The sequence below is a fragment of the Aythya fuligula genome, chromosome 7 (genome assembly GCF_009819795.1).
Source record: "Aythya fuligula isolate bAytFul2 chromosome 7, bAytFul2.pri, whole genome shotgun sequence".
NCBI lineage: Eukaryota > Metazoa > Chordata > Aves > Anseriformes > Anatidae > Aythya > Aythya fuligula.
The window spans coordinates 12,603,507-12,627,111 of NC_045565.1; the positions used below are offsets into that span (position 1 = coordinate 12,603,507).

General features: G+C 41.8%; 1 protein-coding gene across 6 annotated transcripts in view; it reads right to left on the reverse strand.

The window, feature by feature from the left end:
- The window catches only part of ZMIZ1 (zinc finger MIZ-type containing 1), a 299,337-nt gene that overhangs the window by 160,259 nt on the left and 115,473 nt on the right, over nt 1-23,605 (reverse strand). For all 6 annotated transcript variants that reach the window (XM_032191678.1, XM_032191674.1, XM_032191675.1 and 3 more), the window contains exon 3: nt 1,835-1,945. In XM_032191678.1, coding sequence (XP_032047569.1) covers nt 1,835-1,894 — 60 coding nt within the window. In that variant the 5' untranslated portion in view covers nt 1,895-1,945. The remainder of the gene's footprint in view (nt 1-1,834; nt 1,946-23,605) is intronic.

A 23,605-nucleotide genomic window follows, 5' to 3' on the forward strand; every position in this document is an offset into this window, starting at 1 on the left:
CAAAAAACTAGTCAGGGTCGTTTTCTGTCCCTTCCTCCACTACAACAAAGATAACAGCACAAGATTTTGGAACTATTAAAAAAAGAAAAAGAAAAAAAAAAAAAAAAAAAAAAAAAAAAAAGGAGGAATCTTTATGCGAAATCCTTCAAGAAAAATAAAAGCAAACATTCTTCTCAGACAAAACCTCAAATATTGCAACTCACACAAAAAAGCTTCTGCCATATATTTTTGGTGGTCAGCCATTGGCTTCCTTAACTACACTTTGTCATGAGTTGAAAATAAAAGCACTGATACTCACTGATTCGGGCCTCTGTAGGAAATGAGGGCCAGAAGCTGCAGCCACAGCCAGGTAGGATACCTCCCCATGGGGCATCCTGTGCTGCAGGCAGAACAGAGCAACTGCGAGCGCCTTGTCCACCAGAAGCCTCTGAGCTTCCAGACAGGATCAAACAAAATCGAGAATGTTCCATGAATGGTGGAAAACCCTGCCTTCCTCTTCAAAGAAATATGTCCTAGAGGTCTGGGTAAACCAGCACTATGTATAAATGAAGTTAGTGGTTTAACTGACAGAGCATCCATTACATAGACAAAAATGTCTCTTTAATACTGTAAGAAATGTAATTTGATATTCTTTTATCTTATTAAAATAATACAAATTCTCTATGTACAGAAACCGTCAGCTCTAGAAAACGGAACTGAGCAGTATCCCCCATTTGTCTCCACTTGATCTGAAGGCTTGTTCTTACAGCTGGAAGGTTAAATTGTTCTGCAAGTCACTTCATTCTTCATCCTCTGGGGTAGGATGGCCAAAAAGGGCACCAATTTGTGCCAGCCAAGGGCATGCTTTTTCTGAACCAGACAGTTGATAAGGAACTGGGATGAAATCCCAAAATTCATTTCCCTCAGGCCTCTAAAGAACCATGAGATGCATTAACTTTCACCACGGAGCGATGAGAGAGAGGGAGAAAGAGAGAGATTTAGGGGAAAAAAATAGCCACTACACACCCAGGCCAAGGCTGGATTATGACCAGCAGTTCTGCAGGGATTGATTCCTACTTCTGTTCCCTGGCCTATGAACTATCTTTATTTGACTTATTCCAAAATCATTTAATATAAAGGAAACATGGTGAGGAAAATCAGCTGTTTTCAGTACTAACTGTTCTTTCATCTCCTGCCAAAGCATCTGTATGGCTAGACTTGCAAACAAACACATTTTTACTGTTCTTTGCATTAAAACACATTCTAGATATCATAAACCTCTACTAATACGTAAGCAAACATGACAAAACATAATGGAGCTGCAGCTAAGAGGATGGAAACAGATAAAAAGTTTAGAAATCTATACTAAGCCAGTACCACTCCCATGTGCTTTTTTTTTTTTTTTTTTTTTTTAAACCAGTTCCTTTGATTTAGGGTGTTTTGCATCCACTGCACACAGAATCTATGAACAGAGAAGTGCTGCACTCCCTCAAGAAAAAAAAAGCACGTGTCCCAGAGAAAAAGCAGTCAGGGAGATTCTTAACTTGGTTAATACAAATATAAAACGGAAACAGCAGGACTCTAGCCTTTAAATATTTCGTGGCCAAAGTAGCTGGCCAGAGAAAACTGCTCAGGCAACAGGGGAAAAACAGGTTGTGAACATAATTTTACTGCATCAGTGAAACTCTAGGCTGATGGTTCCTCAGAAAGGTGAAATGGAAAGTTTAGCTTTCAAGGTCTCCTCCCCACAAAAGGGCCAGGATATTCATCAGGAAGCAGGAAACTATAATGCTCAATACACCCTGCCACACAATACACAATGCTTTAGCAGTAATTATGTCCACCTTCAGCTTACCTGTTTTATGCACTGCAGCCGGTCATTGGTCTGCTGTATGTGCCTGTCCATAGAGTTCATTTTGATTGTCTCCACTTGGCTTCTACCTGAAAGCCATTAAAATCCCTCAATCTGCAAGACAAAAAGGACAATAAAGATCACTGAGCACAATCTGTGCACTTCTATCAGCTCTACAGCAAGTGTGACCCTGAGATTTACTTGAGATTTAACCTTACAGGTGATCCTGTGCAGACAAGGCCCCTGCTACAGAACTGCAACACAAACGGCACTAAAGCAATGCAGCAAAGCTGCCTGCAAGAAACTCCTGATTACGCTGCAAGATGAAAATAGCAATAATAACAATAATAATGATGATACTAATGACAGTCTAGGTTTTACAAGGCCAAAAACATGGGGATTCTTCCTCATTTTCCACTAGGAGAAAACACCTCCCGTAAATACTAAATGAATCAGGTACAGTATTATAAGGCCAAAAGGAACACAAAACATGTCTTTTCTTTTTTCTTAAATAATATGCAGGCTCTGGATTTGTATACTGAAAAAAAAAATCAACAGGTACGCTTCGGACTGTCCTGTGATATTAAATCTAGTAGATCAATTTAACGACCCTGTGAAATGGCTGCGGCAACAGCGAGCCAGGGACTGGGATTCACGACGCAGCCAAGCCTCCCAGCAGGACCCCGTGTCTGAGAGAGAGGGGCCGGGTCTCCCACCAAGGGGCTGAGCAGCTCCTGCCTCCTGAAAAAATGGGTCTCCTATCTGTAGCTGAACAAGCTACTTGCTACTTCTGAATAAACATGTCCTCTGTTCTTCAGTCCCATCTCTACAAAGCTGCGCAGCCTGAGGCAAATTAAAGCTTCTCTATGACTTTAAAAAACAAACAAACTAGAAAATGGAAATGAAGGCTCAGAGTGGCATTAGGAGTCTGAATTCGTGTTGCTACAGCTGTAGGAAATCGTCAGATGAGCAATGGCAAGGAGTTAGGAGGATCTGCAGAGCACACCCGTGGTCCCCCAGGCCCCAGCTGTGCTCATCGTGCCGGCCTGCAGGCGGTACAGGCCGTCGGGACCGGCCCTGTCAGCGTAGCCACCAGCGCTTCTCCTGAGCCAGGTGCCTCACCACACCGTGTCACACCTCACACGTGGGGATAACGGGGTAATACCGTGTGCCTGCAGCTGGGAGCAATACCCAACGGCAGGGAGGAGGCCAGGCTGTGGGCATCACGCCGAGCACCTCACCCTTGGCCCAGGGCTCAGCTCTGCCACCCTGGAGGTAGGGATGGATGAAATTCCACTCAAGTTTGGACCAGGAGCAATGCACAGAAACAAAGCCGAGTGTAAGTGAGCGCCCTTGCCGCCTCTTCCCTCCCAGGCCTTCATCTGTCTTTTTCTATAGCAGTTCAACAGCAGATCATACAGAGAAAAGCCAACAACTAATCACCAGTGTCAGTCCATAATTCATATTACCAACCCCTCTGCACTGTAACTTCCATTTATTTATGTTTTAGGCAGAATCGCATGGGACTCAAGCCTGCACTTAATAAGCTGAGCAGATTTAAGTGCTTTTTCCTAGAACTCACTTCTCAGTGAGGGGCACAGAGATGATTCGCACATACATATGTATACTCGCCTGTTTCAATCACTTTCCTGGCATCTATAATGGAAATGAAACCATAAATATTGCACACTGGAACATGAAACCAGGCTTTCCTTACAAATGCCCACATCCCTGTACTGCAACAGAGCGGCACAGTCCAAGTATCCTCCTGCTCAAGAACGAGCCGTGGGCACTGATTCACAAATCCTCATCCAAACCCTGTATTGATTTACAACTCTGTGCTAGCACAAGCAGGGTGCTGGGCTCACATGGGAACCATTCCCTCGCAAGCCTCTCCAAGGGCACCAAGCAGTTTTGTTATTCAGAGGGCTGGCCACAGCTCTCCTCTGAGAAGACAGCAAATTTTCCAGGTCCCTGTCGTGTCGGAGATGCTGGCCACTGCCACCTCTCGTGACGCAGCATCTCCTGACAGCAAGCGCCTGTGGCACCCACTGCAGGAGGTTCCTGCTGGGAGACACGGCTGGTACTTGCACGGCTGCCATGGCCAGGCAGCCTGTGCGGCACGGCATCCCACGCACCCCACGTTTCTGAGCCTCACTGATAATGCTCCTCCATGGCTCCTGCCGGATTAGACTCAGGGAAAGAAATCTTCTCTGCTAGACAGCTAAATGAGATCTCACAACAGCAGCTCAGGCTCCTCATCTCCCCACTCCAGAGACAAGAGGGTTCAGCAAAGCACTCCTGTCAATAAATTGTAATACTTAGGAAACGGTAAAGGCTGTTTCACATACCGCTATTATCGTTTGATTATGCCACTGCCACCTTCTCCATAGCAAACACCATCCAAAGGTTCTTTAGTAAATGTAAATTGATATATTTTCTTAAAAGCAAGTAAGACAGTCTTATCTGCCTGTATATACCCAAACAATCCTCAGCAGTCGTGAAGTTTAATCTCTCAGTGGACAGCAGAGGTATTTATCAAGAGATAAGCTAGCCCAGACATGACACCACTTCAGCAGTGATCCATCTTACAAGCTGGGACACATTATCTGCATTTTAATTGACCATCAGGACAGATGGAGGAGAGCATGTTGAAAACAAACACGTACACATGCACATAGGATTTTTAGTGAAATATTTGAAGAAATGCAAACTGAAGCTTTTTTTTTTTTCTTCTAATAAACAAGTCAGGGTACTTGTGCTTAATGAACCAACAAGCAAAATACCATATTTCTGGTTGACTTTGTAACGCCATTTTTGTATTTTTTTGGCATCATCAATATAAACTCCTCACTAACATGCAGCCACATAAAGAAACAGGGAGCCAAGTTGAAAAGAGCATCTATCCCACGCAACAGATACATCGCTGTACTCTACACTGCCAGAAAACACAATTCTCAAGTAAAGCCATATACAGCAGTGCTCAGAGATGGGGCTAATCACATCAGGAGCTGCCTCTGGAGTTCCCAGCAAAATACTTTGGGGCTGGGAGACTGCAGAGAGATTTTACACAAAGAAATGATCGTAACTTGCCTTTGTGTACTGTCACTCACGCCAAGAATCTTACGCACTGATTCATGGACTGTATGTAAAATAATACCCCAATTCTGTGCCTTCTAGTTAACCGTAAGCAAAAATGAGGCTTGCTGTTAGCTACCTGAATGGCAGCCTGCCCTTGTATTTGTCCAAATTTTCATGTCTCCCACACGCAGAGGTTTCCTGAAGGCCGTTTGTGGAGGGGCAGGGTACAGACTGTCAAACAAGCTCACCTGGTAGCCAAGGGGAGCCCCCGCTCTCCTCCAGACAGGTCACTCAGTATCTTTTGTAAGCTGATCAAATCCAGCCTTGAAAATAGTTCTTCTTTCAACACCCGGTGGCTCCCACTGAAAAGCGCTCTCTGACTTACCCTTCCCTTGGCAGCCTGAAGCATTTCACTTCCATCCCACCGTGCACTTCTCACACCATTTGTGCTCTCTGGCTGTGCCTCCTCCCCTGCCCCAGCCCCATGCTGCCAGGCAGCCCCCATCCCTCCCCAGCCCAGTTCATCTGCCCTCTTCTTCTAAAGAGACACCCCTGCTCCCTCCATGCCCCTAGCCAGGGCACGTTGGCTTGAACCAAACAACCCAAGCTGTAGGTAGGAGGGCTCACCTCACACAACGACACAAAGGCTTACTCTGCATTTGGAGGATCCCTCCTTATACACTCCAGACTCATTTTTACCTCTTTCTCAGACACATCACTGGAGCATCAAATAGGAAAATCCTTACAGTGACCATACTGGGCCTAAGTCATTTTTGCTATAATAAAAGCGGAGCTCATTAGTGGGAAACCATTATTATATGGAAATTATTCTTTCATAGTCCTCAGCTAGAATTAAAAGATTAAACCTGGAAAGTGAAAATTATCGTATGGATCTTAAGTTTTACCACGGCAGAATAAGTGTTTTGACACCGGATCATTTTGCCTGAAAGAAAAATATCAGCACAATTACATTTCCAGTAACTACACCTACTACAGTGATATGACCGCACACCGGTCCAGATCCCCATGGGCACATCCACATCCTGAAATTTCCAAAGTGCCTTTTCCGCTGATCTCATACTGTTTTGAAAGTAGCAGCAAGATCACCTTACTCGAAAATAATGGTGCTTAAGATACAGAAAGGCCGGCAGGGCAGAGTAAGAGCAGACTGGCACTCAGCTAAGTGCCGAGCGCTTATCAGGTCACGAGTGAAAATGACTTTGCCGGCTCTCCTGCTCACCCCTGGTGCATCGGCGTTAGAAAGCATGCAAAGATTCAGACACAGCAAGCGGCTCGAGGGACAGCAGGGGATGTTGCTGATCGGGATTAAGGGCTCTGACAGAACAGGATAGAGAAGGGAATTGTACGGGGTGCTTCCTAACAAATCCCCTCTGTTTTGTGCACACATTAGCCAGAAAGGTCGTCCACTACTGTTTTATATGCTAACTCCATCCAAAAGGATAAACAAAAAAGAAGTGTTCCCAGCACCTTCTGGTTATTCAGCAATAAAAAGCCCCATTCTTCTGCTGTCTTTTCTGAGGGAAAGACCCAATTTCCCTCGCTCTTAAAAAAAAAGTGAATTATTCTTTGCCTTCCTTCTTCCCTCCCCTCTAGCATGTGAGTTTATAGCCCTAGGCAGTAATTAAAGAGCCCTCATTTACATATTTATGATGTCTCAAAAATGGAGAATGTGTTTTTTTAAAGGAACAGATGTATCGACCTGTTAGGCATTTTTTTTTTAACCCTAAGTGTGTATGGAATCCTTTTTTTTTTTTTTTTTTTTGTCAAACCATTACTACAAAGCACTCTCCAATATTAAAGAAGAATGAAATCATGTAGTGGCTGAAAGGGAATTTCACAAGCTTCTGCTACACTGTGTTGGCTGAAATTTCAAGCTACAGCTTGGCAAATACTCTGCCAGAAACTGGACTTCCAGTAACACATCTGTGAAGAGCAATTTAGTAAAACATGTTCTCTATCAGTCCTTCAAAAAAAAATCCAACATTTCAGCACTGTTTCAAAGTGCTGATGTTACAGAAAACATAACTCAACTTGAAAGTAAATACGATTTTAGTTCTGGGTTTGGATGCTCTGAGGAACACACCTGACAATGAGCAGCAGCGAGGCTGCTCCCCCTCTCGCCTGCCCCTTGCTTTCCTCCGTCCCATGAAGCAAAGGAGCTGGCAAACGACTTGTCACCTGCCGTCCTGAGCAAGAGGGCAACTTCTTGACAAATTGAGATCTTAGTGAACAATCTTAGCAAATCCTTGCCACCACAAAGCCATTTTGAGACTAGTGGACAGCCCACTTGGAAAGCCAAGAACATGCTAGTGCGTCTGGTGGTTAATAAACCATATGCCACTGGGCTACTTAAAGGCGTATGTCATTAAGTGACAGCTGACTGCAATCCCTTTGGTGCATCACGGGCTACTTTTAGATTTGGAAAGAGGGAGACGAACCAAGCGTTCGCTATGAAAAACAATTCCCAAAATAGTCCTTTTAAAAGTATAGAGGAACTACAAAGAGTAAAAGCGAAAGGAAACAAACACGTGAGTTCATTCTGTGCCTTGTATTGATTTTTCCCTTTCAGAGAGGCAAGGGAAGACCTTCTGCAGGAGATGTGCTGGGCAGGGAGCACAGCGGCGGTGGGAGACGCGCTGTGGCCAAGCACCCCGGCACCAAGGAACAGCACCAAGTGACCGGGTTTTAATTTCTATGCGGGTCAAGCACGTTGGCAGCCGCCCTGTGATTAACAGAATCTCATTCGGAGCCATTTGGAACCACTCGAAGAAAGAGGAGCAAGAAAATAGGAAAAAAAAGAAAAAAAGAAAAAAAGAAAAAAAAAAAAAAAAAAAGGTTGCAGGGTGAGGCATGGGGGCGGCCAGGGGCCGGAGCCCCGCGTCCTGCCGGCAGGGGGCGACAGCGGCCGCGACACCGCCCGGGCGGGCGGGGGCCATGTCGCGACCCCCTGAACCCCACCGTGAATGCGATAAGCCCAAAAAATCACCACAAAACGGGCAGCCCCCCCGGTGCCGAGCTGCCACGCCGCTCGCCACACTGGCACGGGCACCCCGTCACGCCTCACGGCGCAGGGAGCGGCCTCGGCGGAGCCGCGTTTGCAAAGAGCCTCCGAAATTGCTCGCTTCCTTCCAGGGATAAAAGCGCAAAAAGTTTAGTATTTATCCGTGACAACTGCTTTATTTCCCCTGCTAGGCAGAGTACCTGGGAAAAATAAAAATAATAATAATAAAAAAGCAGCGCATAAAATGTCAGGTGAAAGGCCATTTTAATCATTAAACACTTGAAAAAGGAAGTCGTTCTCATAAAGCTTTATTTACCAGAAGCTGCTAAACAGCCACTGCGATCGGCTCTGAGCGATTAAAAGGGGCCAGATGTGAGACAAAGCAACGTTTGTTACGCTGGGTGATGAAGAATAGATATTTGTGCTGCGCTGCTCTCCATTGTTGCTCTACAAATGTGCAATAATCCCCAGCAGACTTTCTATCATCTCTGACTGTGCGAGGCAAGGCGAGTGTGTGTGTGTGTGTGTGTCTGTGTGTGTGTGTCTGTGTGTGCGTCTGTGTGCTGAGCGCACGCCGCCAGCGGGCACGGCTTCAGCGAGGTGGGAGCAGGGTCTGGGCCCTGATGGTGGCTGGGGCTGCGAGCGCTGCCTGCCTTTAAGGAGGCTTTTTCCACAGCTTTCCGTGTGCTTGGGAACGGTTTTAGATGCACAGCCCATTATATGCAGGCATGAACAGCCAGCCAGAAACACACAAAAGCTAACCCACACATGCTTTCGGAAAAAAAAAAAAAGGCAGCATGACAGCTTGCATAAGCGAGCCTGCTGGACTCCTCTGGGAGGAGGAGCGGCGGTGCGCAGAAGTTGTTCAATCATGAAGCACATCTGCAGCCTGATTACAAAAGCCAAGGTGGCAGGGCTGGCTGGAAGCACACGCAGCGCTGTCATAAGACCTATGCTGAAAGTACAAAAATAAAAATAAGCCTCCAAGAGCGGGACCGCAGGCACGTAATGATTTTGCATCTCTGGCGCAGGAGAGTGCTCCCTCGGGTCTGGGCTAGTTGGTTGGCGGCCAGCGCTCAGCAGAAGGCACAGGAGCCGTCCTCCCCTGTGCTGGCAGCACGCCTCTCCGGCCGAAATAACTGGTTTCTGCAGACCCCGGAGAGCATCTGTGCTGCTCCCAGGTCCGGGTAATCGCCCTGCTGCATGCTTGTATTACACGGTTAGTTTCCCTGCATCCCACCCAGCTCTGTCAGCTCGTTATCTATAGGGAGAGCAAGGGGGGAAAAGGCACACTGCAGTTTATAACAGCAAGAGGTAATAACACAAAATTAAAGGCACAAGTGCTGGGAAGTGCGCTCCTGGAGAGCCAGGGCTGCCAGAGCCGCCGCGGTGCTCTCGGAGGCTTTGCACACTCCGACACTGATCTGCGAGAACAAACACTGACAGCTCCACAGCAGCATCCACTGATGCAGGGGTTTATTAAATGTACTGTAGCTTGCAGGTAAGAAACGCTAATCCTCATTGGGACAGCTACAAGCAAATGAGGCATCCCTAAAAGCTTGCTGTGTTGCACTCCAATCATTTCATAACCCTTATCGCTCAAATAACACTGCTGAAAAAAAAAAAAATCTAATGGAAAAATTGCAAATTCCTAAAATGAGAGGGAATCTAGCATCTCTTTGGGCTCAGTGCAGAGGAAATCAGGTGAGCATAAGAAGTGAAAAGGATTTGCATTCTGGCATGTGATGTGCACTTATTTACCTAACAGAAGCAGGCCCCTTTCAGAGGTTCCGTTGTAAGGCGTAATGTATTTGTGGGAAGTTCTTTGTGTTTGCTTACAGAATGCTGCGAGAGGCACGAGGTGTTGCTAGCATCACCTGGCTTATATGCATCTTCAGGGCTGAGCACACAGTTGTTTACAAAGAATGTGTACAAACTATAAACCTTTTCTTGGTCCTGCCGGACAACATTCAGCTACAAAAGAAAGCTAAATGGCTTGGACACGTTCATCCAAGGTACTTGCTTCAAATCTGCACTATGAGCTATGAGCTATAGAAGACAGACTAATATTTTCCGAAGGTCCAGAGGAAACAGGAACAATCACATCCGTACACAGATGATCTCAGGAGAAGAAGAAAGATGGAGGGGAGATGGCACTAGCAGCAAATATTTTTTATCAATTTAACAATAAAGTATCAGAAAGTGAAGATGCTATTTTGTATTTGCCATGCTCTGATAACAACTCTCTTGAACCAGACAGCTGCTATGTAACAAACCTAGGTCAAAACCTCTTGGGCCACCCCAAAGAAAAGCTCCTAGCAAGAAACATCTCAAATACACTGTGAATTAGAAATGAGAAGGATTTGCATTCTGACACTGAATGCCCTCTTCCTTATCTGATGAAACTAGGCATGTTTTGGAAGTTGAACTGCAGCATTTGAAGGAACTTGCCAATTTCTTCTTGTGATACAGCATCCTCATGAGCTAAATTCCCCCTGACTTGCTGGCTTCAGGAAGAACATAACAATCCCCCATCCCCAAACTGCATTGCACCCAACACAGGAATGTAGATAGATTTGAACTTTTTTTTTTTCCCCAGCCAAGATTAGCATTGTGAAGAATGCATATATAATCAATTAAAGTGGTCTGCAATTTCTCTTTATAGCCTGTAAACATCAGATTTATTCTCCTTTTCTTCAGCCCTGTGAGAACCAAAGAACTGCTCCCAAGACCAATAATTTCTGGTAAGCCACCAGGGAACGCATCACTCTTGGAGACACTCACTCAGGGAGAGGGAAGGAGAAGAGGAAGAAGAAAAGGATTACCTCAATTAACAAAGTCTCTGGAGAACAGAGCAACTCAACTGCTGCTTTGGGACACAGGCTCTAATAACTTTGATATCTACCATTATCCTGGTCTCTTCTGATGAAATTTAAGTAAAGATTTACCCAACTCCCCAGAACAGAAGCAAGATAAATTCCAGGAGGACCAGCAAAACCTATAAGGGCTAAATATAGCCAAAGAAAGAAGGTAGAAATTCAATGGCTGTGATTTTTTGTAGTCAAAGAAACAGAGCACTTGATGGCATCTGAATTTTATTTTCTGCACTGTTTTCAGAGTTTACTGAAATGCAGATTCTCTCAAACTCTCAACTTATGTTCAATTATGACAAGTTAGTCCTGTGTGCACACTTTTTTTTAAAAAATAAAGCAAAATTAAACTGAAGATATCAGACGTATCTAGACACAACAAAACTACATTTTTTGGTGAGCTCTATACTCTATTTTATCTTCATTTTAAGACAGCTGATCTGAGAGCCGTCCCATACTCATCCTTCTGGACCTGCAGAAAATGCATTAAACCTCAAGATATTTGGTTTTATTGAATTGCCCTGCAGACAAATGTCCAGTATTTAAAGTCTCTACCAATTCCTAAATGATAAGAAACATTTCTGACAGTCTCAGTAAAATGATTCAGACTGGATATGCAAAACAAATGACTCTATCCCTCAGGGAGAGGGGTTTTGTGCACCGTGCTACAGCACTGTGTGAACACAATATTGGCTTGAAATGCGACTGCCATGTACGTTAGTCTGAACAGTTAATACTCAAGCACCCCGAATGCGACCAAAAGGACAGATTCATTGCCTCTGGAACTTTTTTTTTTTTTTTTTTTTTTTTAGGAACTCCAGAAGTATTTTTTCTCATCCCATAGTTGATTTGAAAACAGTACAAATCCCAAAGTAGTTCCAACTGCAGCACCTTCACTCCAGGCAAGTCAAAGCTGCACACATGCATACTGTTTTACTATCTATACCATAGTTTTCGCTTTTCTTCTAAGTGCCCATAATTCCAGGGAAGCAGACACTCTTCTAGATACCTAGATCACAAAGCACTGCAGGAGCTTTACAGAGCAAAGTCTGCTGCCCTCAGGACAGATTTTCACTGAAACACCAGTAATCGCTGGCACTGCCGCCTTCTGTTTTCTCGCTATCTTATCGCTTGGGATGACCTTTTTATCTTTAAACTGGTCTGTGAGAATTGCCAGTGTCACAGACCTACTTAACAGACAAATAAAGAGAATTTTACATGTACCACACAATAAGTTTCACTCTAACAAGAACCTTAACAGATAATTTAGTTTTCAGAAGTCTGATGAATTCCATGTTAAAAGATGTCACCTGCTCTGTCCACAAATCTCTTGGGGTAATCAGGAACAGATTTCAGCAGCATTTCTTCTAAAAGCACAGGTCCCTGGTAGCCGTACTTCCATTGGGTCTCACTCACCCCAGGTCAGCAAATCCAGAACGGCATTTGGCAGAACACAACACAGACACTGAGCAGGTGTTTCAAAATCCTCTCAAGTATTTGAAAGCAGCAACTGTGCAAATGCTAAATTGGGCTTGAACAAAAACAACTGAGAAGGAAAAGGCTAGGAATGGAGGTGGTAGCCCTGTTAAGGAGAGTAGGGCACGCTTCCTTGCACCACCACTGCTGTTTCCAGTGGAACAAGCCAGGAAGTGAGCTTCAAAAGCCTTGCCAGTGAAAATCGTCCTGAATGAACTGAAGCATGCCGACTTCCCATCTTTATTACAGACAATGTAAACAGAAATACTGTTCCTAATGAATTATTTACAGTGTGGTCCATAAATTAAGATACCTAGACTGTCTTGTGTTTTTCATACCACATCATTACTACAAGGTATCTGCCCAGAAGCTTTTTCCCATAACCGCAGGGCAAAGCCAGCCCTGCGAAGAGAGAGACCTGAGCTCTCCTCCTGACTAACAACCTCCCAGCGCTTCACTTCTCCAGCTCTTTTGGCTTTCCAATTACATCGAGAGCTCCTCAGGGCAGATGCTATCTCCACCAAATGCACATACAGTGTCTAACGCACAAATCACAATGCAAACTGGGGCTACAACATGCTAAATTAGCATAAACAATGAGAAGCGATAAAATAAAATCTTCGGTATAAGCACTACTGCAACATAAGGATAAAACATGCTATATATATCACTCTTCCTGGAATTTCAAGACAAATTCTAACATTCAGCTACACTTCCAGATATAGAATTAAATTAACCTGATAAACTTACACTATGCATCCAGATGACATTTGGATTAAAGTAGTTTAAGTCCAGATGGCATTTTCTTTTCGTCTACTCATATCCTTTCCTTATTTTTTGTTTAAATGCTTATTATGGCACGGCATAGCAGACCTCAAAAGGCTACATACTTTTCTTCTTTGTTCCCAGAGGCAACGCTACAGACTCGAGAGGTCAACTTTATAGCCTTCAAATTTTTCTGAACCCCTGCCTGATTAGACGTACTCTGGAGCTACTTTCATTCTGATCAAACATGACGTGCTGGTGACACGCATACAGAGCTGGCAGAGCAGTGCAGCAAAGCCTTCAGCAGGCACGAGGAGGTGCAACGTCTCATTTCAAACAACACGCAGCTCTTCCAAAAGGGAAACAAGACTCCCCTTTCAAAGATGCACATACAGCTGTGGCTGTACTTTGAAGGCAGACTGATATGCCACGTTCTCACTCTGATGAACTCAAGGAGAAACAAGTTGCTGTGACAATTTCAAAACATGCACAGAGCAAAACTGTTTCTGCTCAACTTCTCCATTCTTATCCTTAGCTCTTGATTTTTGTCATCCTTGAGTGGCTGCATTTTGGCACCTTTTTTCCCTTTTTGTTTTCCATGAGAAGGAATCCAGTTTGCGCACACATTTTTTAATGCCTTCAATAGCCCTGAAAACAACTTAGGGGGTCACATATATATCACCTAGCAATGTTGTGACCTATTTTCACTGACTATTCATATACATGTACAGCAACTTACACATCTGCTGCTCAGTACCTGCTTACATGATCACCAGTAATCTTCACAACCGCTTCGTAAAGCTGAGCAACAAAACTGTATGCTTTTTGGAAACATTAAATGGGGAAATGCCTCACTCAAATGTTAACTTTGGTCTAGGGAGCTGATGTTGCTCTTGACTATAGTTTTGATCGTCCAACCTGTTCTGCAGTGGAGAAGCACTGCAGGAGCCCTGCTGCAGGTTTTCCAGGTGGCTTGTCCAAGGTGACAACTTTGAACCCTTGACTTAAGCATCAGACAGTGACCTAACACCTTTGTCAGTTCTTCCTTGAATATAAGAAAACAAAGCAGCACTCTATGTTGTCCTATTATTTTTCTAGCTGGCGTTAGGAATAGAGATTCAATCTCTAAGAAGTATTAGAGCCAATCTGATTACTTCCTCATTTATATTCAAGTCTCTCAACCACCATTAGGGCCACAGGTTAGTTTATTGCTGTCACCCACGCAGACTCGCTGTATCAGGGCTCACCTCTTAGAATGCAATCTTCATTCTTTCCCCCTTGTTTTATTTTCTGCATATAGAAAGAATTAGTTTATGTTACCTGTAACTTAAGATTCTTTAGACCTCAATAATATAACGCAAGTGCTTTTAATAAATCCCACCTGCTTTCCTAATGGCCTGCATGCAAACTGCACTGCTTTACACAGCTACCTGAAGAAAACCGCTGCCTGGGCTAAGCAGCAAAGTTCCAGGAAGATTTCCAACAGGCCTGTGAAAATAAATCATCAGCGTAACGTTTTTTGAATGAGCCCTTTTTTTGTGGAAACCAACTGAGCTGTTATTTATAAGCCTTTGATTAAATTAGCACGCACGAATACATACATATGCACACATGCGCAGACATAGCAGGATGAAATGCTGGGGAAGGAGCGATCTCTATATAAGAACGCACACAAACATTTTCTTGCAAGGCTGAACAACAAATCTTAAGTGCTACAGTACGCATGAAAGAAATTCACACAAGTGATATTTAACAGATTTGTTTCAGAAACAAGGTTTTTATTCTGCAGTTTAATTCATCTATCATGCACCACATGCCTAGTTTGGGCCTTTTTTTTTCTGAAAAAAAAAAACAAACAAACAACACAACAACAACCAGGTATGAATAGCATACACTAAATTATAAAGGGAAAGCACTCAACACAAAAAGCATCCTTCAGCACCACTGAGGACCCACGTCTCAGCGAGGCACAGCCAGCCTCGTCCCTCTAAGCAAGCAGCGAGGACGTGCACAGAAGGCAGCCATTTAGGGCACTCACTCACAAGGAAAATATCAAAGTTGGAAGGTCACATAAATTGCTAGACATGGAGACAAGATCTGTCAAAAAGACAAACTACCTAACAATTTTAACCTATTGGCTAGAGCTGTCCATGTCAGCATAATGTTAACATACATTATAACCTCAGCACAAAAAAATCTGCGTGGATGGAAGAGGACAGAAGCACAACTCCCTCCCTTATCTTCTGTTTAGATAGCAACTCATTCTAACAGAGACTGAAGGAAATATTTGCTCACTGTTTTTCTTCCACTGACTCCAACATATTATAGCTATTTCAATTGAAAAGAAAAATATTAGCATGTTGAAAACATGACTGAGGATTCCTCTACAGATATAAATTTTATCGAAGCATCCGTCACAAGCTTCTCTACTTTTGGACAACGGTAGATTTTTGTTTATTTTTAAATAAAAGCTTTCCTGAATAGTCACCGAAATACTTAAAATAGAAAGATTGACGTTTGCAAGACAGGAAATTAACTTTCTGATATTCTATATTATCTGCATTTTCTCCAACTATTACAACTCAATCATAATTAGGGAATTGCCCCTCTAAAAGATGTTTTAACTCCCCAGTTTCAGTATAATACTACCTCACTATTTTACTGATGCTGTGGCCATTACCGCTTTTCTAGGCCACATGATTCTTACTTGCCACCACAAAGCTCTGCTATTTTGCGATTTATTGCTTTTGTCGTATCTCCCCTGGCCTTATTTGGATCAGTGTTTGAGAGAAGGCCTTCGGGAAGGCCTGGAAGTATTCGTCAAGTTAGTAGGTGGGACTCTTCCCTGGGAGAGAGTATTAAGCTAAACTCCAGGGATACTTTCAGGGAATCCTGATATTATTATCCCCCAGGGTTTATGCATGAAATGTGACATTTGAGATTAGTGCAGAAATATCTGTTTGTACTGCCTAGAAGTGAACCTCCAAGAAGGCACTGCGCATCATTTTCAGAAAGACACCTCCCACACAGCCTGATTTCCCTATTCAGCCACCAAAACAGAAGTCAGATGACTATAAAATTGAGCTGTTTCTCACATTAAACTCAAGAAACATAACTCCTTACAATTTCCATTAACTTAAGACTCCATTCATAGTGTCTACTTCCCTTCGTGATGCCTAATTCAAATCCTACTTCCAGTATTTTTTTTTTTTCTTGGAGCATAACTCAGGATACTTATTTTTACCCATCCATTTTCGTATTAATTAACCTGTTGAGCAGCTGACCAGTGAAGAAAAAACAAAATCAGCAAACAGAAAACAAATTTTGCTGGAGTATTAATTTTTCTTCTCCTACATTTTCCTCTCCAAAACACCACACTACAAGGAGAAGCCAGTTCAGAAGGATGTGCAGTGGCAATGTATATTCCTCCCAGCTACTTAAGCAGCCAGAAGGTTTTCATGAGTACTAAGAGACGCACATAATTATGCCTGAATGATTACTTATCCAAAATGAAGAGCAACTGTGAAGCATCCATCACTCTGTTCCAGGTCAGAAGTTTTTAAGCTAGCCATTAAAAAAAAAAAAAAAAAAGGCAGAACATGGAGGAAGCAACAACCAATGTACTGAGTACCACGAATAGAGAGTGAATACACAAAGTGCTTGAGAATTCAGTGGGACCTGAACTGTTTTGTATTGCTGAACGGAAAAAAAAATTAGTTGGGTTCACCAAAGAGACATTAACAAAACATTAATTCACTTAGAAGATGCATTATACGTTTAGGGTAGCCATTTCCTGGTGACTGTGATATATACCCTGCTTTATTTCTTTTAACCAGACAATAAGCAGGATACACCCAAAAGCAGATCAAGCAGTTGAAGGAAACCATTCTGAAGCTCTGAATAACACACAACAGCATCTGATACATTTACAAGGTCTAGCTGGTGTATTTCATCACCTTCAGACTGTCCAACAGAAGAGCTCTAATACCCAGCCTTTCATGGCCTACAGGTAAATATCATCCCCAGAAGTACCCATTTCTACTTCCAGGCTGGCACAAAACAGAAAGGAGAGACCTTCAGGTCAGTGGGTACCTAAAATGCCTTCTGTGAATGTCACCTGAAGGCAGGAACCAATTTCATCAGTTCGTATTCTATGCTAAGGTCCCCACCGACACATACTTGGCAGGGCTGTTCAAGAAAGTGTATGTATTGGTGTTATATGATACTTCACGAAATCAGACCATCAAGATGCTTAAAAGTTCCCATTGCTTGCTTATGCCTCGTTCTTAATTGGTTTTGGTAGCACAACACAAATTCTCATCTTCCTCAAAAACAAACCAGCAGGACAAAGGTTAGGGTGGTTTGGCTCACTTTGCTTCACTGGATTGATATGAAGAAATGGACAAGATCAGAAAGCTGAAACTAATACAAAGTAAAAATCAGCTGTTTTTGTCCTACCCTTATAGAGAGCAAAGCAAGGAAGGAATACTAACCAACTCCTAATCACAACCAGCGCAGTTAAAAGCTAAACAACCGCTCATTTTTAAATATGTCGTATAAGAAAACAATGAATGAGTTAGGTTTTAAACTTGTCCGTTCTTCAGGGAAAAGAAATAGCCAAGGTATTTAAAATTAAACAGGACATTCACAATTAATCTGTTTTTTAATTAACTTACTCTGCTGCTGTAAGTGATTCTGCATTTACTCTCATTCTTTAGAAAATTCCGAAGTGCTACTTCTGACCTGTGATTTACTGTTGCCGTACATCTTTATAAGCAGTACTTTAGTTTAAGTGGCAGTTGCATATTAATTACAAAGTTAATTATGTGCTATGTAATCATGCTGTAATTCATTAGTTTACTCCACAGTGTGAAAGGATAATGCTAAATGGAAGACCTGATGCAGAGTATTTTAGTAATTTACATTTTTGCATCAAATATTCAAAATATTAACCAAAAAAAGATTGTTTGCACTTAAGGGAGCCTATAAAAGAGCTCAACATGATTCTAACAATTATTCATAAACTCTTCTTGCTTAAAAAAGTTGGAGAAATTTTAGCAGGGTAAAATATATTTTCTAAAACCAAGAATACATCTTCCTGTTCCTCAGACCTGGGTAAAATATCAGAATCATTGACTGATTTCAAGCATCCAGATTTGATGCTTCTTGACATGGCCCATCCTTAAAAGACAAGTGTTCTGTGCTTTCTGGAATCATGTTTCTTTAAGATTTTTCAGCCTAAAAACCTAAACAAGGAGACATCCAGTAGTATAAACCACAATCTGTAGGCAAAGACTACAGGCTTTTATAATTTTTAATTATTGATGCTTTGCATAAAGTACCTATAACCAGATAATTTACTACTGGTTTCTGACCAAAATTTGCAGGAAAATGCAATTCCTGTTTGCTCAGGTCTCAAAATAAGCCTGTTGTTACAGCTCTGTTTCTCACACAAGAATCGAATGTAAATGTAAATATTTATTTTTAAGATAATGATTTTCAGTGTGAAATGAACAAGGCACAATACCATAAAGCTGTCTCTCTATCCCATGTTTAATTGTCACTGCAACTCTCCAACTCACTCTGATCAATAGCAATACAAAACTAAATTTTTACAAAGGTGCTCTTAGTCATGAAGAACTGCTTTTCAGCTTTCTGCTCCCCCCCTCCCCAAAGTAATTCCAGAATTAATATCATGAATTGCTGTTTTGCAACTCCAGTTCTTCACAAATTGCAATCTTTTCTTCCACTAGCTATCACTGTGATGCAAAAGGATTCTCTTTGTGCAATGTTTAAGAGTCAACAGTTCTCAGTATTTCCTCATAAAACTAACACCATAAAACACATGATAAAGATCACATTAAAAATAATACAAGATCAGCTCAGTAACTTAAAGTTACAAATAAAAAAAATACTGCGCAAAAATCCTATATTTTTTCAGGGCATACTAGTTTTATATATGTTGAAGTTATTTTCATTTACTTACACACACAAGAAAGGCTACTTTAACTATTGATAACTGCAAAACCAAGATGAATCGTGAAGAGTTGTCAACCATGTTTTGACTTGACAGTCTTTATATTGGGAAGTCTGCATCAAAAAATCCAGGCATTTGTAGTGCTCCTGGAATTCTGTCCCATGGGCTATGCAAATAATATGGGAAAAATAGCAAATATGTAATTTACATGAGAATTACGACAGTTATACTACTATGAGCATTTTCAGTCCTTACAGTTCTTAAGGTTTTGTCAGTAAGACATCATATGGACCTTAAAAAATAAATACAATGCACACAGATTAATTCAAGTTCTAGGGAACAAATAAATTAACGATATGGTACTACTGAAAATTTACAAATAACAAAATAGCATAATGCTTCACACTACAGCAATTTGAGCACTGCATAGAAGTACATAAGGTTTGATCAGGCTACTTAAAACTTTTTAAAACAGCAATTGAAGAAAATGCATATGCACCTGTTTTTTTGTTTTGTTTTTTTAAAAAAACTGAAATGTATGCAAAAACCTTTACATGCTTTGTAGCCTCAGCTAAAAATAAATAGTTCTCTTTCTTTAAGCATCGTGGTCATGGATTTTGCACTAAGAAATGTAGTTAAAAAATTAATTTCAAGCTCTGCTAGAAAAAGGAAACAATAAATATTTTGTCCAATATAGGAGGAAAAAGACAAATAAGTGGAAAAAGTAATTTTACTTTCAAAATTATACACAAGTACCACAACAGTTAAGAAAAATGAAAAGCATTTGTTCTTCCTTCTGAAACAGCCAGAAGACATTTAACTTTGTATGTAAGGTTAGTATTTGTTGAGCTGTGTAATTAATTTAAGTCTGTAGGGACTGGGTTATAGATCGTACAGATTTACTATCATCTTTGGCTGCTTCTGTTTTGGAACAGGTATCTCATCCATATATTGTTAGAAAGCACATGTCATGGAATAGACCCCCTTTTTATTTCATTATTTTACAGAATCCCAAAGCATTTTTAAATACACGATGATACACCTAAAACCCAACAACAATTAAAAAACTAATAAATTCAAAGCTCAAATTCTCCTTAACATTTTTGTCCACGGCAGAAAGTACTAGTCTTCCATTTCTATATGGTGGTGTAAAAAACATTGTAAGAACAAGTAAACTTTTTTAACAAAAAAACAACACATTTTAACAGAATATGTTTGACTCATCATGTTAGGTTGAGATTTCTGCAGAGAAAAGAAAACACCCCTACTACACACAAGAAATTTTTGGTTTTGTTAGTGATTTTTCTTCTACCCTAGCAAAAAGACCTAAAAAGGCTATGTAACAGAAGGGCTTTAGTCTAAGCTCATCATCCAGGTTCCTTCAATAGTCAATGGAGACAGGTACTTCCAGAGGGCAATCTGTCCCTTGCTAAGACAGATGTCAAAATAGGTGGGACAAATTGCTCTCTGGAGATGTCTATTTCTGTCCATTGATTATAGAATGAGTCTAGATCAGTTCCTAAGAAACCAGAGCCTTCACTGACTTGGAGGAATACAGACTCTTTATACTGCACCATTTTTTAAAACAAAACTTTATTTCCTTCACACTTTTGGAAAGTGTGTTAATGGTATGCAACATTATTTTTAATCCTACACAGTCTGAAAAAGAACAACAAAAAAATCCTTGTTATATGATCCTTGATTTTTCACTACAAAAAGGAAGAGTAAAGTCTCTTATATAATTAATGGATGACCTATATGTTTTGTTGTAAATTCTACATGCTCATTAGTAAAATCTAATATACTCATTTCCAAGAATAGCCAGAAATAAACATGGTGAGGAGACCTTTACAGAGGCTTGAGTTTTGTAAGACATGGCTATTTTATGTAATATATTCAGTAATTTGTGTAAGCCTCCTTCCCTATACTAACATGTGCACACATACATGATTTTCATACACAATAAAATGGGAAGAATTTATCTTATTTGGAGGCCTAGCCAAGAGACTAATGAAGCTGCATTCAACTCCATAATTCCTCCCATGTAAGCCTGGGAAACCCATATAGCCTTCCTATGCATTCGTTTAACAGCAGTGGCATAGGGATAACACATTTTCCTGGGGTGTTATGGGAATATATACACAAAAATTATGAACTGCTCAATTAGTCCAATCACACGGGTACATAAAAGTATCTGTATGAAGTATATTGTGAGGCTAGTGTTTTCTTCAATACATCTCTCTTAGCCATACACAAAGCCAATTTACAGAAGCTCACTTAGATGAATATCCTGAAAGAAAACAAGCCTACAAGTCCATCGTGATATATTACCACCTTTAATTATTAAAAAGCTTACAGGACCCTGAGATTACTTAGGCTCTTTTTCCTTATCAGAGAGTTTATTCTAGTGCAAATTTTTAAAGAGTGCACAAAGAACATTTCGCTGGGCAAGACCATTAGCACATTCCTGCTTGCCCTGGTATAGCCTTAATAGAGCAGAGTGCTACTGATTTACAACTTTGAAGGAGAACAGAATTGCAAATCTCTCACACACATCTTCCTTATCACCCTTCTAGGGACATGCAGGCATGTAATGAATTCCCAGGAACAGACAGGCCACCACCTCTCCTCACCTTGCCTAACATAACGCTTGCGCTTCTAATTTGCTGGCGGATGGCTGCTTTGCCATCCTCCTGCATCCTTTCTGCTAAGCAGCTCACAGCTCGAGCAAAGGCAGCCTATGATATACCAACTGCTGTTTATAAAGCAGCCTTTAGCTCTGTACTGATTACCAACCACTAGGCAATCAAGATGATGCACTGTTTTACCTAATTATTGACATCTGGATGAGCTGTGTTATTAAACAAAAAAAGGCTCCATTGTTTAGCGGCTCCTAGCGAGTTGCAAATCTCAAGATTTGTTTCCAAAAAATCATGTATCCAGTAAATAGCATTCAAAACCAACTGTAACCCCTCAGCCACCACTTAAGACAACTGCAAACCTGGGTCTACTCCTGTCAGAGTTTAGCAGCTTGGTCTTGCTCTTACATTAAACTCCTCATTTAATTTCTTTTCTGCCCACTAAGAACAACTGGGGTTGTTATTGTTGTCCTTCCACCGAGTGTAACCACTACGAAGGAAGTATGAAGATCCTGCTCACTGCAAACCCAGCAGTTCAGACAGCATGCAGTGTGATAAGTCAGCAAAGAACTCCTTACCACTTCCCTTACAGATGTCTAAAACATAAATATAGTTAGCAACTCCAACTCAGATCTCAATTTTTGGGGGGAAAAAGAGTCACAAAATACCATATCCAAATCTTCCAGATCATGATGTCTCCACATACTTACACTTGCTGTCTTCTAAGGTTCAATTCTCTTCTTCCTGTGAAAGCATCCCTCAAGCCCTCCTTCCTTCCTTCCTGAGACAGTTTTCTTCCAGAGGTCCATCGGTCTCCATGCTCCTGGGGGTTCTCCAGCACCCCTCAGGCAGCTTGCCCCCGTACCAGCCCGGGCAGTGCAGTTGGCAGGAGACTTTTTTAATGTTAAAAACAGGAGTGCCCTCTAGTGAGACTCCACAGGGCGCGTGTATGACTAACACTTGACAGCCAGCGTTTATTTGTCTTCATAGGTGGTCTGCTCTGCTGGGAATGCGGCCGCTGAGCCGCGGTTCCCAGAAGGCAGCACCCAGCAGGGGAAGCGAGAGCAGGCTGTGTGGGTTTGTGCCGCGCCACGGGCCAGGAACCGGCATGGACTGGCTGGGCTGGGAAGCCACGAAACGAATGCAGAGCTGCACAAAGTGCCACCACGTACATAGCACGGCACTACGGAGGGGCCTTCTGCTCAGAAGGCTTCGGCCCAGACACAATCTTAGTTAACATGAGTTAACTTCATATGCAGACATCAAACACAAACTCACAGAACAGTATTTGCCCTCATATTGCATGCTTTGAAATGCTCACCTCTCATCTTTCAACCTGCTTTGTTGTGCTGTTCATATTTATAAGACTGAAACTACTAGAGCTGGAAATGATAGCTAAATGCACACATCCAGACACCGCCTCAGCAGATAAAATGCAGCGTGCATGATCAAATAGGTAGATGGAGAAATCCCATGGCCTGTTGTTTCAGACAGGAATAAAACTGCTGATCCGTCGGTTAGAAACTTAAAGCAACTGTGAATGATGCAGTGTGTCTGGTAGCAGTGCTTGCAGCGTAAGCCTCAGGGTATTTTCTGTAACTTATTATAGACCTTTTTTTTTTTTTTTTGTCAGCTCATGCTGGCAGCTCTTTGTAGGTCTAAATAATATGCATATCCATCTTTCCAAGTTACGTCTAAATAGAAACATACTCTTTAGAAGTCATGGATTAGTAACATTTCTTATTTTTTGTTAACCTGACTGAAATTTTTATGAAGAAATTGGAGTATGATAATCTTCTGGGCCTTGAAAAATATGCAGAATTCTATGAAAACAGAGGAAATGGATAGAGTAAATTGTGTACTACAGACACCAAGATAATGAAAACAGTGTCACAGTCCTGGATGTTGATAGTTAGGCACACACTAGCTTTCAAGAGACCAACA